This window comes from Halyomorpha halys, unplaced genomic scaffold (genome assembly GCF_000696795.3).
Source record: "Halyomorpha halys isolate HHAL.00 unplaced genomic scaffold, Hhal_1.1 Scaffold33.1, whole genome shotgun sequence".
Lineage (NCBI taxonomy): Eukaryota > Metazoa > Arthropoda > Insecta > Hemiptera > Pentatomidae > Halyomorpha > Halyomorpha halys.
The window spans coordinates 51,485-68,888 of NW_027109698.1; the positions used below are offsets into that span (position 1 = coordinate 51,485).

The 17,404-nt window shown below is 29.2% G+C and overlaps 1 protein-coding gene across 2 annotated transcripts in view; it reads left to right on the plus strand.

Annotated features, from left to right (window-relative positions):
• Positions 1-17,404, plus strand: part of ck (myosin-VIIa ck) — a 69,332-nt gene that overhangs the window by 43,169 nt on the left and 8,759 nt on the right. For both annotated transcript variants that reach the window (XM_067047876.1, XM_067047877.1), the window contains 19 exons: positions 778-962; positions 1,030-1,240; positions 2,315-2,450; positions 3,686-3,930; positions 4,762-4,917; positions 4,992-5,182; positions 5,323-5,614; positions 6,947-7,057; positions 7,142-7,351; positions 7,622-7,819; positions 7,958-8,134; positions 10,005-10,222; positions 10,311-10,557; positions 11,432-11,605; positions 11,699-11,926; positions 12,651-12,824; positions 12,986-13,103; positions 13,432-13,558; positions 15,860-16,029. In XM_067047876.1, the coding sequence (XP_066903977.1) occupies positions 778-962; positions 1,030-1,240; positions 2,315-2,450; positions 3,686-3,930; positions 4,762-4,917; positions 4,992-5,182; positions 5,323-5,614; positions 6,947-7,057; positions 7,142-7,351; positions 7,622-7,819; positions 7,958-8,134; positions 10,005-10,222; positions 10,311-10,557; positions 11,432-11,605; positions 11,699-11,926; positions 12,651-12,824; positions 12,986-13,103; positions 13,432-13,558; positions 15,860-16,029 (3,568 nt within the window). The remainder of the gene's footprint in view (positions 1-777; positions 963-1,029; positions 1,241-2,314; positions 2,451-3,685; positions 3,931-4,761; positions 4,918-4,991; positions 5,183-5,322; positions 5,615-6,946; positions 7,058-7,141; positions 7,352-7,621; positions 7,820-7,957; positions 8,135-10,004; positions 10,223-10,310; positions 10,558-11,431; positions 11,606-11,698; positions 11,927-12,650; positions 12,825-12,985; positions 13,104-13,431; positions 13,559-15,859; positions 16,030-17,404) is intronic.

Sequence of the window (17,404 nt, forward strand, 5' to 3'; positions counted from 1 at the left end):
AGGATAAAGTTTGCAAATCCTCCTTTTTCATAGATGTTTACTGGTGTGGATGGCTTCTGAACTTGAACCACTTGTTCCTTTTCATGTCAAAAAATGATATATAATTTTTAAATTTTACACTGCTATTCTACAAGATTCAAAGAGGATGGTTGGATAAATCATAACATTTCCAAATGTTGATGGTAATAAAATATGACTAGGACCTGTTAATTTTTTTTTTTAATAAAGGAGGTAGTTGTGTTTTGTCTTCTTCTGTAGATATGTATATTGCGAGTCATATTTCTTTCTGATTTTGACATTAACTATTTATTTTCTTTGTGTATGTCCTTGGGTCTCATGAGGGCCTCTTAACTGTGGTTAACGATTCCCCATTTACTATCTTTTGTTTAGAAGATGGACATGCTGCTCATCCATGTCTCTATAACTCTTCAGGCATTATGGTCCTATTTAAGTTTTTAGTTTCTTAATGAGATTTATACGGTTTGTAAACAAGACTATTTCATGACTAATTTACCTAGTTTTCCATTGATACAAACCAAATAAATCAGCAAGTAATATTTTTAAAAACCAATTTTTCAATATTCATATGGGTTTCATCTTATACAAATACCTAAAACTTAAATGATGCTGTATAAAAATACTTTTTCGAGGTACAAATCACAGAAAATCATATTAACAGGAACAATAAGGATAAGTGCTTGTTGCAACGTAGTGACAAGCTACCTTTCTTCTATGTTAGTTATGTTATTTATTTATTTTTTAATTTGATGTTTTTAGATTTCAACACTTTCAAGAGACCAGTCTGTTGATGTTAGAGATGCTTTTGTTAAAGGAATTTATGGCCGATTATTTATTTACATTGTCAATAAGATTAATAATGCTATATATAAACCAAAAAATGCAGCCAGGAATTCTATTGGTGTTTTGGATATTTTTGGATTTGAAAATTTTGATATGAACAGGTATTTTTTGCTGCTATTTTGTTATTATCTATATAATTGATTAGTATTAAATAGAGTTTATTTGTAGCTTTGAACAGTTTTGCATAAATTTCGCCAATGAAAATTTACAGCAATTCTTTGTACAACATATATTTAAGTTAGAACAAGAGGAATATAATTTGGAGAATATAAACTGGCAGCATATAGAGTTTGTTGATAATCAAGATGCGCTGGATTTAATTGCAGTGAAACAGTTAAACATTATGGCACTTATAGATGAAGAATCAAAATTTCCTAAGGTATTTATTTATTCTTTTGGGAATCCTGAATGTTTTTAGTTTCTTAATTAGTATTGCTTTTTTTTTTAATTTCCTTCTTCTAAATATTTGTTTTTCATTATTATTATTATTTAGTCAGCTATCTTTTTTTTATTTGTGCTTTATTACACTACTTACATGGCTATTCTTTTAGTCTTATCCTCATCTATCTTTAAGATGTATAGAAAAATATTCACAGTTAATGTGCGATGTAATAAAGTTATCAATATATCAAACCTGATTGAAATGCATTTTTTCCATTTTCTGACAAAATTCATTTTGCCTTGGAATTGTAAATTATTTTTAGCAATACATCTAGTTTTGAACTTTTTTTTTATCCTAGTGTTCATTTTTAATGATTTATAGAGAGGTATGAATTTTTCTCTAGAAAAGAAATTTCTTTCATTGGATATGTGTTTTTATCTGGAATGGACAAAATGTACTTTGACTTGGAAATTCTTCTGTATGATATCAGATTAAAATATATGCTATCCAGTTGTTAGAAGGTTTGGAAAATAGTGAAAAACCTATGGTTTGTAAACACAATTTAATTTCAATTTTAATTTCTTTCTCGCTCTAAAAGGTACAGCATAGTCCCTTTTATAAAATGTAGTCATCAATTACATCGTTTTATGTTTACATTTCCAAAGAATTAACATAAATGTTTGGACTACATGCATTTTGAAGAGAACAAGAGAACAAAACCCATATTAAACTGTAAAAAAAGGTGTTTGTATTTTATATTTAATTTCAGTGGCTTTGTCTTTCAGATAATTTATAGAGAAAATTAAATATTATATCACAAATTTTGGCAAAATGCATTTTGATTCTGGCACAGTTCATTTTGATCTGGACAAAAATTTTTGTCAAAATTAATTTTGCAGTGAACTAAAAACTTAAAAGCTCCATAACTCAGTGACTAGAAGCAATATGATCAAAACCATTTCATAGATAGATTTCTGGACAAATATAATCCATAATTCCATTGGATAATGAATGAAAAGGTTTAATATATATGCACTTTGTAATCTATAATTAATATTTTAATTTTTTTAGGGTACAGATCAAACTATGTTGGCTAAACTTCATAAAACACATGGATCTCATAGAAATTATCTTAAACCAAAATCTGATATAAATACTTCATTTGGTTTGAATCATTTTGCTGGAATCGTTTTTTATGATACAAGAGGTAAATTGTTATATAAAAGTGTGAATTAGTCATTTTAAAATCTACATTTATCATGTTTCTTTTCACATATTTATTAAAAAATGACATATCCATTTTCAGTATTAACTCTATTTAGTTAATTCTAAAATTTACAAATTACCAAAATGAAAAATTCAATTTGTAAATTTTCATTTATAAAAAGGTCTCTCAGCTCACTCCAGCCTCTATGAACTAAAGTCATACACCATATAGTTGTTAAAAAATGAAATATAAATTTTCTAAAATGCTACGTTACCAAGGTCGAACTATTTTCGAATATCAAAAAATTATTATTATTATTCTGGTCTGGGCTCTGCTCCCTCTATCCTTCATTTGCAGAAGTCCATCCATACCTCCATGAATAATGGATTAGCAGTTTACTGTTATCAAAGGGTTAAAAGATATTTAAAAAATTAGTAGAGTAGAAGTTATATAGTACTGAAATGACTTTAACTTACAAGTTTCTTATGAGAGTGGTTTATGTTTCAAGATTGCCATCCCTATCCTCTGAATCATTGTGCTAAAATTAAGGTTAAATCTTAATTAACTTTTCCTTTTGTATAATCTATAATCCTCCAATAATTATAATATCTTTCTCTGATTATCTTTAATAGTGATTTCAGGAGCTTCATTGAGGCCATCGACCAACTAGTCTTAAAGGTTTATAATCTATTAGTAATTGAAAAATTGTAGGAGTATGGTCGGGTTGGTGGTTGAGAAAGGTACAAGATTGTAAGAAACCTATTTATTAACGATTTATTAGAAACCAACATTTCGCCCCACTTTGCAGGGATTCATCAGGGCTAAGTCTATGTGATTAACTATTAATCTTTTAATTAAAAAATTGTAAAATCAATTAAAATATGACATTAAATTCTTATTTATGTAAAGGTAATTATGGAAGACTGATTCATATTAATAAGATGGTTCTGAGAATAGGGAGGCTAATCCCAAAACTTTAACCCTCTGGACAATATAAGAAATTAAACCAAATGTTGAATGTAAAGATTTTCTCTCTAATTTTCTCATAAAGTGAAGAATTTTCAATAAATTGTGACAAAGAAGAAATATGATTTAAGGTATCCGCCTGCCCTTACATTTATCTCTGTGCTGTGGCCTGACATAGGACAGCATCTTTTTCTTTAAAGGTGTTTTTTAAAAGTTGGGACCTTAGTATGATTATCACATATTACATGTTTTGATTTTAATTTTTTCAGGTTTCCTTGAAAAGAATAGAGATACATTTAATGCTGATTTATTGCAACTGATTCACATCAGCCATAACAAGTTCTTGAAAAGTTTATTTAATGAAGACATTGGAATGGGTGCTGAAACCAGGAAAAGAACTCCAACATTATCCACTCAGTTTAAAAAATCTTTAGATTTACTAATGAGAACTCTCAGTAATTGCCAACCTTTTTTCATAAGATGTATAAAACCCAATGAATTCAAAAAGCCAATGGTAAATAATTTTATTTTTTATTTATTATATTTAAATTCTTGAACACTACCAACATTTAGTGATCTCTTTTCAGTATATTAAAAATTCCAAATATGTACATACATATTTATTAATTTTAAAACAAATATGCTAGGAATATGTTAACGCATTAAAATGATTTAATTTATTCAATAGAAAAATGATCCACGCATTGTCAGAGAAAACAGTTGGAAACTTGTGCGTTTTTAAACTTTCAAACATAAATCTATACCGACTTATAAAAGAATTTTGCTCAATTGACATTTTTGCTGTCATCTCTTTTTCACTAATACTGGTGACAATCTATAGCATGTCTTTAGAGCCTGGATTCTTTCTTCATTTAAATTATATACATTCTAGGATCTACACCTTTTTTATGGAGATTAAAATTTCTCTACAATAAACCAATAACACTGTTAATTACATTATGATATATTGTTAATTATTCTCAAAGATCTATGTGTTTTTCCCCATTTTTGTTGATTATTGTTATTCTATGACCAAGGAGTTTTCTAAAATAAATGTTTTAGTTTTATCAATGTAAAGTTTAAAGATTTGTGCAAGTTTTACTTGTATTTTATTGGGCCCATCCAATAAATCTCACATACTCATGCATTAGCAGGATAAGTGGATAATCAGTGTGATAAACCACTCTTGCTGACCCAGTTGGAGTACATAAGTGCTTTAAATCCAATTAACAATTATTTTTTATTTATACATTAATTAAGTACCTGTCTAAGTAATTAAATAACTGTCTTAATATATTTTAGTTTTTTCAAATTATCAAACATGAAGATTTTTTGTATTCAACAGATGTTTGACCGTGGGCTCTGCTGTCGGCAATTAAGGTACTCAGGAATGATGGAAACTATTCGAATAAGACGTGCAGGTTATCCTATCCGTCACTCCTTCAAGGATTTTGTTGAACGATACAGATTTCTCATCCCTGGGATTCCTCCTTCGCATAAAGTATATAATTTAAATTAGTTTAAACAATTTTTCATTAACTATATTATTATTCAATAATTTAAATGTTATTCTAGACTGATTGCAAACATGCCACAGCTCGAATTTGCCAATCATCTCTTGGGAAATCAGATTATCAGCTTGGTAGTACTAAGGTCTTTCTGAAGGATGCTCATGATTTGTTCTTGGAACAAGAAAGAGACAGAGTTTTAACTAGAAATATAGTAGTCCTTCAAAAGAATATTAGGGGTTGGGTTTATAGAAGAAGGTACATCAAAAAAATTAAATACCATCTTATTTATTTAAATAATACAATATTATACATAACTTTGATTAATTATTCTTTTATCTTATTTTATCATCACCATTTATCAATTTATTAATTTTACTACTATTGCTGTTGTTTAGATACCAAAGGATGCGTGCTGCAGCAATGACCATTCAGAAGTACTGGTCAGGCTGGGCCCAAAGAAGACGATACCTTAGAATGCGTGTTGGCTATATGAGACTGCAAGCTCTGATAAGATCTAGGGTACTTTCTCATAGGTTTAGGCATCTAAGAGGCCATATTGTTTCTTTACAAGCCAGAGCAAGAGGTAAACTTGTGAGGGAAGCATATGTCAAAAAGATGACTGCTATAGTAAAAATTCAGTCTCATGTTAGACGAGTGATTGCACAAAAGAGATTTGCAAAAATGAAAGTAAGTATTTTCTATTCTACTTTTATTACTTTATTAAATTGAATACAATTTGAACTAATCTAATAAACCAAATATAAATTTGTTCATGAGTGTACATATTTGTGTGGGAAGATGTTCAGGATTTTAAAGCGACCACCTAAAGTTTAAAAAATATATATGTGCACAAGCATATTGGAAAGAATTGAGCTTTCAAGAATTTTCATGTTTTGGAGTGGTGGGGATTAATTATTCAATGATAAATGGTTTCTGATTTACATAGTTGTTGTGGATCCAGATTGCATAGATCATTTAGATAACTGCATTAGGGACGATCCCAGATTAGAAAGAGATGATCTAAGCTACGAAATTATAATGAGCTAGACAGAAATAAGAGTGGAATTAATTACAGTGGCAATAGCACGAAGTAATATTGACATGAGAAGAAATAAAAAGCATAAGTATATACAAGCATTGGCTGGGTCAGGATCATATCTATCAAATTCTGATCCTTCAGTCCGGCCCCCATGGGTGAAAAGAGAGCTGTGATTAATACAAACAACTGGTTCCTGACCATAAACGCATGTGTCGTGATACCTCTTCTGTTTGTTTGATAGGATCCCCAAACCATGTTACAGAAGTTGGTATCCAAACACAGGATCATGTTTCTTTTGCTGACCTTGATCATTGTTCTGTAGGATATGACATCATCCATGTCAATCCTATCGGATAGATATACCAAGTCAAGTATGAAAGTGATACTGCTCTTCCTGTTATATTATACCATAAAATCTGTATTGATGTGTTGTCTCAGATACATGATACTAAGGTTCTGTTTGTTAATTACTACTGAAACCTTGCACGTTCTCTCTTTGTGGCTATTGTCTTGATGTGAACCCAAACCCCATGATCATGTTCTTACAACATCTTGGCTCCCTGACTGCTATGATTTAGCATTGGAATGAGCCGGCTATTCACCCTGAAGGATGTTGAACCTTCTCAAAGAAGATTTTTTACACAACCTCTTGATTAGTATACATCTCCCCTTGGTTAGATTAGCACTCCTTTTCTGTACTTATTGGGATACTGCAATATTTACAAGTACATCTTTTGTAATATATTGAAAGAAATAATATCCTTTCTTGCTATTTATCATAATTTGTCCAGATGATCTTTTTTTGTTAATAGGAATCACTATAGATTCTAAAGGTACATTGTTCAGTCATTTATTAATTTTCTAAATGGTATTTTAGAAATGTCTTCTTCATATTATCAGTTATATTAATTATTTTTCTAATATTAAAAATTGACTACTACTCATCACTAGATAACAGATAACTATTTTATCTTTGCTAGATGGAATATCGTCAGCAGATAGAAGCTTTAAAACTAAAAAAGATAGAAGAGAAAGAGTTAAAAGAAGCTGGCAACAAAAGAGCAAAAGAAATTGCTGAGCGGCATTATAGGGTAAAAACAATTCAATTTAGTGAAATTACTCTATTTCTCAGTTTTGTTTGAAAATTTATTGTTTCTTAATATTTATACAAATAGGATCGCCTTGAGGAACTTGAAAGGCGAGAGCTTGAACAAGAAAATGAAGAAAGGAGATTGATGGAAATAAAGAAAAATATAATAAATGATGCTGCTAAAAAACAAGATGAACCAGTGGATGACAGCAAATTAGTTGAAGCCATGTTTGACTTTCTTCCTGATTCAAGTAGCGAAGCTCCTTTACCTACTAGAGAAACATCTGTTTTCATGGTTAGTATTAAATATTTTTTAATTAATTTTTCAATATATTTCCTTAAATATGTATGTGTAATATCATTAAAGTTCTAATGTTTTATTACTTAAATAAAATGATTAGTTATGATCATTATCGGCTTGTTTCTTAAATAAAATGATTAGTTATGATCATTATCGCATTGTTACTTAAATAAAATGATTAGTTGTAATCATTAAAACTGTTAATTATTTTGTTTTATTTTTACTAAATAAAACTAAAACTAACCCTAACATCTATCCCTTAAGGATTTACCTACAGCTAAAGCTGACCAGCATGAAGTTATCAGTCAGATTCAGCTTTCTACTGAAGATGAAGAAGACTTATCAGAGTTTAAGTTCCAAAAGTTTGCTGCAACCTATTTCCAAGGAAATGTGACCCATCAGTATTCTCGGAAACCTTTGAAACATCCTCTTCTGCCCTTACATACTCAAGGAGATCAACTGGTAAATTTCATGATCTAAATATTACATTTAAAAAAAATTAAAAAGTTTTCATTTGTTTTTTATGAAACCTTTTTAATTAAATGGTTTAATCTTTCAAAATAAGCTATTTATTCAATGCTTTTATTGACCTTATTATAGGCTGCTCAAGCACTCTGGGTTACTATTTTAAGATTTACTGGAGATCTTCCAGAACCGAGGTATCACACAATGGATAGAGATAATATTTCAGTTATGTCAAAAGTAACTGCTACACTGGGGAGAAATTTTATTCGGAGCAAGGAATTTCAAGAAGCACAGTTGATGGGCATGGATCCAGTTAGTATACATAAATATTAGTTTATTATCAATAAATATTAGTTATTTATTCTATTTAAAATATTGATATGTTATGTAATCACATCTATTTAAAAATGTAAATTGTAATGATATATCAAGTTTCAAAGATAACTATAATAGCTTTTATTTTGATGTTGTATATAATGTATGAAATTTTGACAACACTAAAATTAAATGAATGTTGTTGATTCATCATAATTTCAATTATCTTCATATTTTGGCTCTTAATATTCATAAAGTTAGGGATATTGTTTTGTTCATTAAAAACACTATTTGTTGACTAACAGAAGATTTCAGAATCTTCAAAATTGTTCTAGATAGGAAGAAATCTTTCAAATCAGAGGTTTAGCTAAGAACTTAAGATTTTTGTCATTGTTATTTCTTTAATCCTTTGAGAATGGGAGGGAAAGGTAGAGTCATACTACGGGGATGGCCAAACAGCTCCATGACAGAAATATACTTTTGAAGCCTATCACAGCTTCCTTTTTCTCAAGAAACTAAACAGATTCAGACAAATTGTATGTGTTTTTATTTTACTTCCTCTCTATTGAAGGTAGAGAAGCTTTTTATTCACGTAGAAATGAAAAATTATCTCCTCAGAATCAAAATTTTTTACCATTTTATGTTTTAGTCATTAAGAAAAAAAGTTGTTCTGTGTGTCTGTTTTCTTTCTTTTTTTTTGTTGACTACATACCTGGCCATTTCTTATATAATAAAGGGTTATCCTACAGGTTACCAGCCTATTCTAGGAGTAGGAAGGTAGAATTTTCATTCTGTGGGGCATATAATGACCTGTAAAATTTGTTTTGATCCATCAGTTAATCTGATAAAAAGTTTTAGAAATTATATGAGTTGGTACCTTGTTCGTTCCATATCAATTTTATCTATCAACTATTTTAACTTACACATGCATAAATTTATTTTTCTCTGTACACGTATGTTTCAAAAATTGCTTGTCTGATTTGGTCTAACTTTGAGAGAAGGCTATGATTAGTTTTGTCATGGTCTAGTATAAAGTTCATCAAATTCCATCTCTACTTTCTCTTCACCATTACAAAAGTATTTTTCTCGACACACATCTCCTCCAGTATGAACCGTCCCAACCGCTAAGGAGTGGGGAAAAATTAGCTATAGATGAAACTAATAGCTAAAATTGCCATGGATACGACCCTTATTCATGAATGAACCATTATTAAATAAATATCGTTTCCATGACAATTTTAGCTATTAGTTTCATCAATAGCTACTTTTTGCCCATCTTTGAAATGAGGAAGTGAACAATTATAAAAGCAGTAGTTTTTATACTGCCACTGAGCATGGTTCTGTTTGTCCCCGTTTAAGAAATAGTCCTTTCATTGGTCCTGCCTTCATCAATATTGCACTATCACAAATTCGATGTCAAAGGATTAATCTGCACTAAATACTATTTTAAATAATTTAAGAGTTATTTTGAAAGTACAAGATTACAACTTCGAATGGTATAGAAAAATTGATTATATTTGTTCAATTTTTAATGTTATTCATCAAAATACATCAGAAAATAAAAATAAATCAAGTAAATACAGAAATAGGTAACTAGTAAAAGGAAAAGGAAAATAAAAAAGAGATTCGATTAGCAGTAGAGCTGAATTTTAGTTCTGTTTTTGAATTGTAGAATAACCGATATAATAAAAACCAATGTTATGAATCTTGATAGGAATCTATTAATATCTTCAAAATTACTCCTACTTTACAGTCAATTTTCTAGGGTTATTAAAAACGATATTAACTGCAAAAACTTTACAACCTTATTAGTTTTATTGATAATCCCAAGACATAAATTTACAAAACTGTATGTGAACTGTTTTAGGAATCCATATTGAAACAGAAGCCTCGTTCAATACGACATAAATTAGTGTCACTAACCTTGAAAAGAAAGAATAAACTCGGCGAAGATGTAAGAAGAAGGTTGCAAGATGAAGAGTATACTGCAGATAGCTACCAATCTTGGTTAGAAGCTAGACCGACTTCCAATTTAGAAAAACTTCATTTTATAATCGGTCATGGAATTCTGAGAGCTGAATTAAGGTAATTTTTATTTCTTTATCTAGTTATGTGTTTTTCCTCTCAGGTATTTCCAATATTTTAGCATTTCTGAAATTCAATCTAATTTCAGAGATGAAATATACTGTCAAATTTGCAAACAACTTACAAACAATCCCTCAAAGTCTTCTCATGCTCGTGGTTGGATTTTACTTTCTCTTTGTGTTGGCTGTTTTGCGCCTTCTGAAAAATTTGTAAGTTACTTAAGAGCTTTTATTCGTGAGGGGCCTCCTGGTTATGCTCCTTACTGTGAAGATCGTTTGAAGAGAACATTTAACAATGGTACAAGAAATCAACCCCCAAGCTGGTTGGAGTTACAGGTGTGTACATTTCTCCACCTAATAATTACGTATTTTCATTCCTTTTTTTATATTTTCTTAGTTTTTTAAACTATTCAAGAGTAAGAGGAGAAGATGGTGGGGGGTGTGGTCAGCAGAAAAAACACAAATAAACAAACGAATTATTTATTTGTGCTGACGTTTCAACCTGATTTTCAGGTCTTCATCAGGGCTATAAAAACAAAAAGACAACAACCATCATTCAGAGAGAGAAAATAATAATAATAATAATAAAAATAAATAAATAATAGACTAAAAATTTGGAAATATAGATAATAATGAAATGAAAATATAAATTAGTTGATTAATAACTATGGACAAAGACAGTAGTAGATTGATTACATTATTATTTATATACATATAAATGTGAGTAATGTGTATTATGTACATTTAAATACATATAAATATTACTTACATTTATATGTATATAACTAATAATGTAATCAATCTACTATTGTCTTTGTCCTTAGTTATTAATCAACTAATTTATATTTTCATTCCATTATTATGTATAGTTCCAAATTTTTAGTCTATTATTTATTTATTTTTATTATTATTATTATTTTTTTCTCTCTCTGAATGATGGTTGTTGTCTTTTTGTTTTTATAACCCTGATGAAGACCTGGAAATCAGGTCGAAACGTCGGCACAAATAAATAATTTGTTTGTTTATTTGTGTTTATTCTGCTGACCGCAACCCCCGACCATCTTCTGCTCTTATATATCTACGGTCAACTATCTTCACACCATTATTCAAAAGTAAATATGTTTGCAATTTTTTGTTTGTTCTTAATTTTTTATATTTTCATTTAAAAAGATTAATATATTATTATTTTAAATATGCATTTTTTTTTCAGGCTACTAAATCAAAAAAACCCATCATGCTTCCAATAACATTTATGGATGGTAACACAAAAACATTATTAGCTGATTCAGCTACTACAGCAAGAGAACTTTGCAATCAGCTTTCAGATAAAATAGCCCTAAAAGATCAGTTCGGGTTTTCATTGTATATTGCTTTATTTGACAAGGTGATTTCCTATTGTGTTATAAAATTTTTACAAAGATTAGACTAATTTAAATTTGGAATTTGGAGATAAATGACAATTCTTTTTGTTGAATAGGTATCTTCTTTAGGAAGTGGAGGAGACCACGTTATGGATGCTATTTCTCAGTGTGAACAATATGCAAAAGAACAAGGTGCTCAAGAAAGGAATGCTCCATGGAGACTGTTTTTCCGAAAAGAAATTTTTGCACCCTGGCATGATCCTACAGAAGATCAAGTTGCAACAAATCTAATATATCAGCAAGTTGTTCGAGGAGTAAAATTTGGTGAATATAGGTGTGATAAGGTTTGTTTTGTTTTTTTTATTAATATTTGTTTCTTTAATTAAGACAAATTTAATTTATTTTATGTTACTAATTAATTAAATACTATTGGTGTTAGAATAAGAGACCAATTCATTATAACCCAATTCATAAAACATATTCCTCCAAATAATTTCAAAAATTAGTTTCTACCCCATTTGAATTGGAAACTGATTTTTGACAGTCTTATAGTTATTTGTATTATTTAAAATATTATTTTATTCTATAATTAATATATTAATTCTTAATTAATTTGATAAAGTAATCAATTAAGTAAAAATAACTAGACCATAAAACAGAAGCTTTGTTCTACTCCCATAAATGTTGTCAACTCTTACATGAACTAGATATTGTGTTCTGGCTGCGCTTAAATCCTAACTAACCGTAACGTACATTAGAACAATGCATTTCCACCACAATTATCAGCTCAAAGTGGTACAATGTTATTTGTACAAGTATTTGTATTGTTATAAGTTGGTGAACAATGGATTTTTGTTCCTACTATTTCCTTCTATATAAAAAATTACAGAAATACACTTCTGCTTACAAAATCCCTTATGATTGCCATAAGAGAAAACATACTGTCATTATTGTTATTATCATGGTTTTATTTTCATTTCCATGTATTGTTAAACTACATTATTATTTTATTACATAGAAATTTATAATAAATCCTTTCATTATTTAATATTTATTTTAATATCGCAGGAAGAAGATCTTGCTATGATAGCGGCTCAGCAATATTACATTGAATATGGGTCAGATATGAATACAGAGCGGCTACTCGGCCTCTTGCCTAGTTATATTCCTGATTATTGCTTGACGAATGGTGATAAATCGATTGAACGGTGGGCTACTTTAATTCTTCAAGCATTTAAAAAGGTCTTTACCCAATTATTTCTTCAATGAATTATTTTATATAACTTTTTAATTGCTATCATCAATGCATAAAAATTTGAGTTTTTTTAAGAAATAACTAACATTAAAGTCTAAAATCATTCTATAACTTTATATGTGACTAAACTATAGTTTCATTTTTTCAGAGTTATTATGTTAAAGATATGGTACTGACTTTAAGAGTTAAGGAAGATATAGTCAGTTATGCGAAATTCAAGTGGCCTCTACTTTTTTCCCGGTTTTATGAGGCTTATAGAAATTCAGGTAAATTTGACAGAAATTAGTAGTTTCATGTCAATTTTATGGTTTAATTTAATCATTTGGTAATGATTTTCTAGTCAATTATAATGCATATCTACATTTTTATACAATAAGTTATAATTAAATTAAAATAAGTATATAACACAGTTTATACTATTTTAATTAAGTAAAAGTTAAATTGATGTTTTCATTTATTAGTATTTCCGCAATCAGTTATGATAAAGGGGTATTTATTAAAATGCATACTCATTTATTGTGATTAGTAAACATTTGTACCATCTACTTATTGAATTCTATAAAACCGTTTACTTCTACTTTTATTTATTTTCAGGTCCTAATCTGCCTAAGAATGATGTAATAATAGCTGTAAATTGGACTGGAGTTTATGTTGTTGATGATCAAGAGCAAGTTTTACTAGAACTTTCTTTTCCTGAAATAACTACTGTTTCTAGTCAAAAGTAAGTTATTCTTATGAAAAGCTTACAAGTAGTTTTAACAGTTAAAAATATAACTGCTAAAGTATTTCTTGAATAACAAACCAAATTATGATATCAATGAACATCAGTCCTTAGAGTTTCAAGAATAATTCATTGGAATGTTCAATATAGTAAGTTAAAATGAAAATGAATCTTGTAATCAGTTTGGAACTTCGAAAAGCCCCTTGAATCTCCTTGTTTTATATATGATATAAACATTTTCTTATTTCCTGGACCAGGAAAGAAATCAAATAAAAAAATTCTCTTTATAATCAGCAAACATGTTGGAGTCAAGTAGTTTTGAGTTCCACTATGAAATTTAGTGGACAGATGTAAGTGCACGAATAGCAGACTTATTGACAAAGGCAGTCCCGCCCTCCATGGTAGTCTTACTAATCCTACCTTTTAAACAAAACAATCATAGCGAGATATTGATATTGATATTGATCGATGTACGATATGTTACAATCTCACAAGAGGAGATTATAACACAAAAAATATTAGAAGACAATTCTTTGCAGCTGAACTCCACTAAAACCCTGATTTAGCGAAGTTCCTGTATCACTTTTGAAACATTGACTTAAAACAGGAAGAGGAGACTTAACGAATATTTAAAAAGTGAAAAAATAGAAAAAACATATGAACCGCATGGTTGGTGGTATTGGACTTGCATTTGTGGTGGTTTTTACACAAAACAACTCAAAATAACAATTATTAACTCATAACTTTTATTAAGGACAGAACAAAATGAATGACTGACACTGAGTATCTTCAAAACGTGATCGACATTGTTTATACACATGTGTTGTTTTTGGAAAACTCTATATGTACCAACCAAACAATAAAAGATACATTTATAATATAATATAATTAGCAAATTAAATTTATTATTAAATTATTACTATTTAGGTTTTAAAATACCTCATTTCAAGAAACACTAAAAATATAAAATAATCTCTTGTGGGTGTTGCCGCCACACATTCATTGGATCTAATACAGACAAACCATGCTGCTTGTATGAATCTGTTTGACTATGACAATGTAGCCACTTTGTCTGAGTCCAGTAATTTTGTCCTCGTTTCAAACAGTTTAAGGTGAGTTACTATCTCCTATGGTGAAGAATTTTCTCTGTGAATTCAAAGATGGTCATTGAGGTTATACCTGGGTCCTCAAGTATTTTTGACAAATGTGAAACATGCACCATTTACTTCCAATTATGTCTCCATAATCAGGGATTGCACATATGTCATCTATACTCTCCAGTTTTGATGCAGAAGTGATGTTATCGCCCACTTTTATAGCATAAGCAGATTTATCTACACTGTCTTTAAAGAATCTAGGCGTGTTAATAGTTTTATGTTCTCATCACCCCTTCTTTACTAAATAGGATTTCAAGAGCACCATTTGAATTTATATTTAACTGTTTGTTCCCATTGTTAATGATTTTCCTATATCAACTTGACTTTTCAACGAGTATAGGGTAACACACACTGTGTGTTAATTTTTCATAATTTTTAACTTGAACTCTAATTAAACCCTTTAGTACTACTTCATGCTAATTTTGCATGCATAAAAAACTTGAATAAATTTTGTAGCTTCACCAAGTATTATGCAATTTATATTATGCATTAATCATAAAACTTGGCAAAATGAATTTATAGTCTCCAGTTAACATAACAAATTGTTGACCCTTTGGCTGTTGGGTGATGTAATTGAATTTTGGATTACTCTCGCTTTAAAAAATTCAAAGGACTTACATTTAATGGTTTTTATTTCTTGTTCTCAAGGGGTATATTAAGACCTAGGTCAATAAAAACTGCATCGAGGACTATGCTAAACCTGATCTTGTGAATTTCAGTTCTGATAGTATTAAGCTAATTAGGTACGGAGGCAACTATAGTAAATGGTTTAGTTGAACTCTGTGTTCGCTAAGACAATAGCAATTGAAGGGTACAGTGGAATAACGATCAGAGTCAAATTTTATACTTTTGTTCTATTCAATAATACAGAGTAACCTGCTTCTATCTCTTCCAATGTATAGCATATTGTTTTCTTTGTTATATCAAGGACTCTGTCTATTATATCAAATAAATGAATTTGTTAAGAAAGTTTTTATTAAACTCAAATTGGAAAAAAAACAACTGACAAATTGATTTTCAACTGCACCCTTAAATTACTATATACATGTGTGTTTTACATGTTAATACGTGGTGAGTATTTGATATAATTTATTCTTTTAAAAGCTTTTTTATGAATATTAATAACTAATAATTAACTTTTCAGGACGAACAAAGTATTCACTCAGACATTTACATTATCTACAGTCCGTGGTGAGGAATTTACCTTTCAAAGTCCAAATGCTGAAGACATTAGAGATCTTGTTGTTTACTTCTTAGAAGGTCTTAAAAAGCGATCTAGTTATGTTATTGCTCTTCAAGATTACAAGTCCCCAGGTAATTTAACTTTAATTATACAGTGTAAATTTTTGTTTCTTATTAAACATGGAGGATTAACATTTTCCACAGCAACATATAAAGTTTAGAGAGTGTAATGATCCCAGATATAATATTAACTCACACCGTTTATAACTATGTATTGTTATAGACATTACCAAACTGAAAGATTTTTGAAAAATATTTTTCTATAATAAATATTGGTAAGAAGGTATAACTAAAAAAAAAAGTCTTCATAATGTTTTTAGAACAAAAACATAGGGGATGGTTGTATGTACTTGTTTCTTTTTACTTCCACTTACCTGTATATGGAATGTACAGTAAGGGAAAATGTTGGAATCATACAAAATTTTGAATTCTAGTTTTTGATGGAAATATACTTTTGGAAATAAGTTCCCTGAGTCGAAATAACCAAGTCTTGCAAAATGGTATGTGTGTCCCCGTGTGTGTGGTGGGCTTAGCTCAAAAATGAAAAGTAGTCTGAAACTGAAATTACATATTTAATATGCATGGGCTGTGATAGCAACTTTGTCTATAAAACTGAGTGGCCGGAAGTACCTCTTTCTAGAATCGATTTTTCATATTGTTCCAATTTTCTCGAAAATGGCTCTAAAAATTTTTATTAAACTTAGTATGTCAATGTGCTATTGAATAGTCTTTGATATTAGATAGGTTTTATTCTCATTGAAATAATCTGACAGGGCATTTGAAATAATAAAATGCAGATTTTTCAAAAAATTATCTTATAAAGTATCTTTAATTTTGTTCATTTGAAAAAAATAAACAGTTATTAAACTATTATTAGTTTATTTATTAACTATAAATAAATAGTTATGGTATTATATTAATAACATATTGTACTCTCTGAGACATAATAGTTGGCTTAGCAGATAGTTTATAATTAGAAATATTCAATATATTTCCTATAAAATATAAAAACATTATTTTCACCACCTTTTTGCTTCAATTACAATACTAGACATCTATTTTGTAATATTGGAATTGAAGCAAAGATGTGTTGAAAATAAGGTTTTCATGTTTTATTGGAAATATTTTTAAATAATTTATATTGAAAAAATTGGTTTTGAGGAAGACTTAAAAAATATAGCATTATAATAATTCTGAAAATGATTACCAATTCCTGAAACATTAAATGAGTGTGATTTCATTTAAAAATCGATTCTAGAAAGAGGTACTTCCGGCCACTCAGTTTTATAGACAAAGTTGCTATCACAGCCCATGCATATTAAATATGTAATTTCAGTTTCATACTACTTTTCATTTTTGAGCTAAGCCTACCACACACACGGGGACACACATACCATTGTGCAAGACTTGGTTATTTCGACTCAGGGAACTTATTTCCAAAAGTATA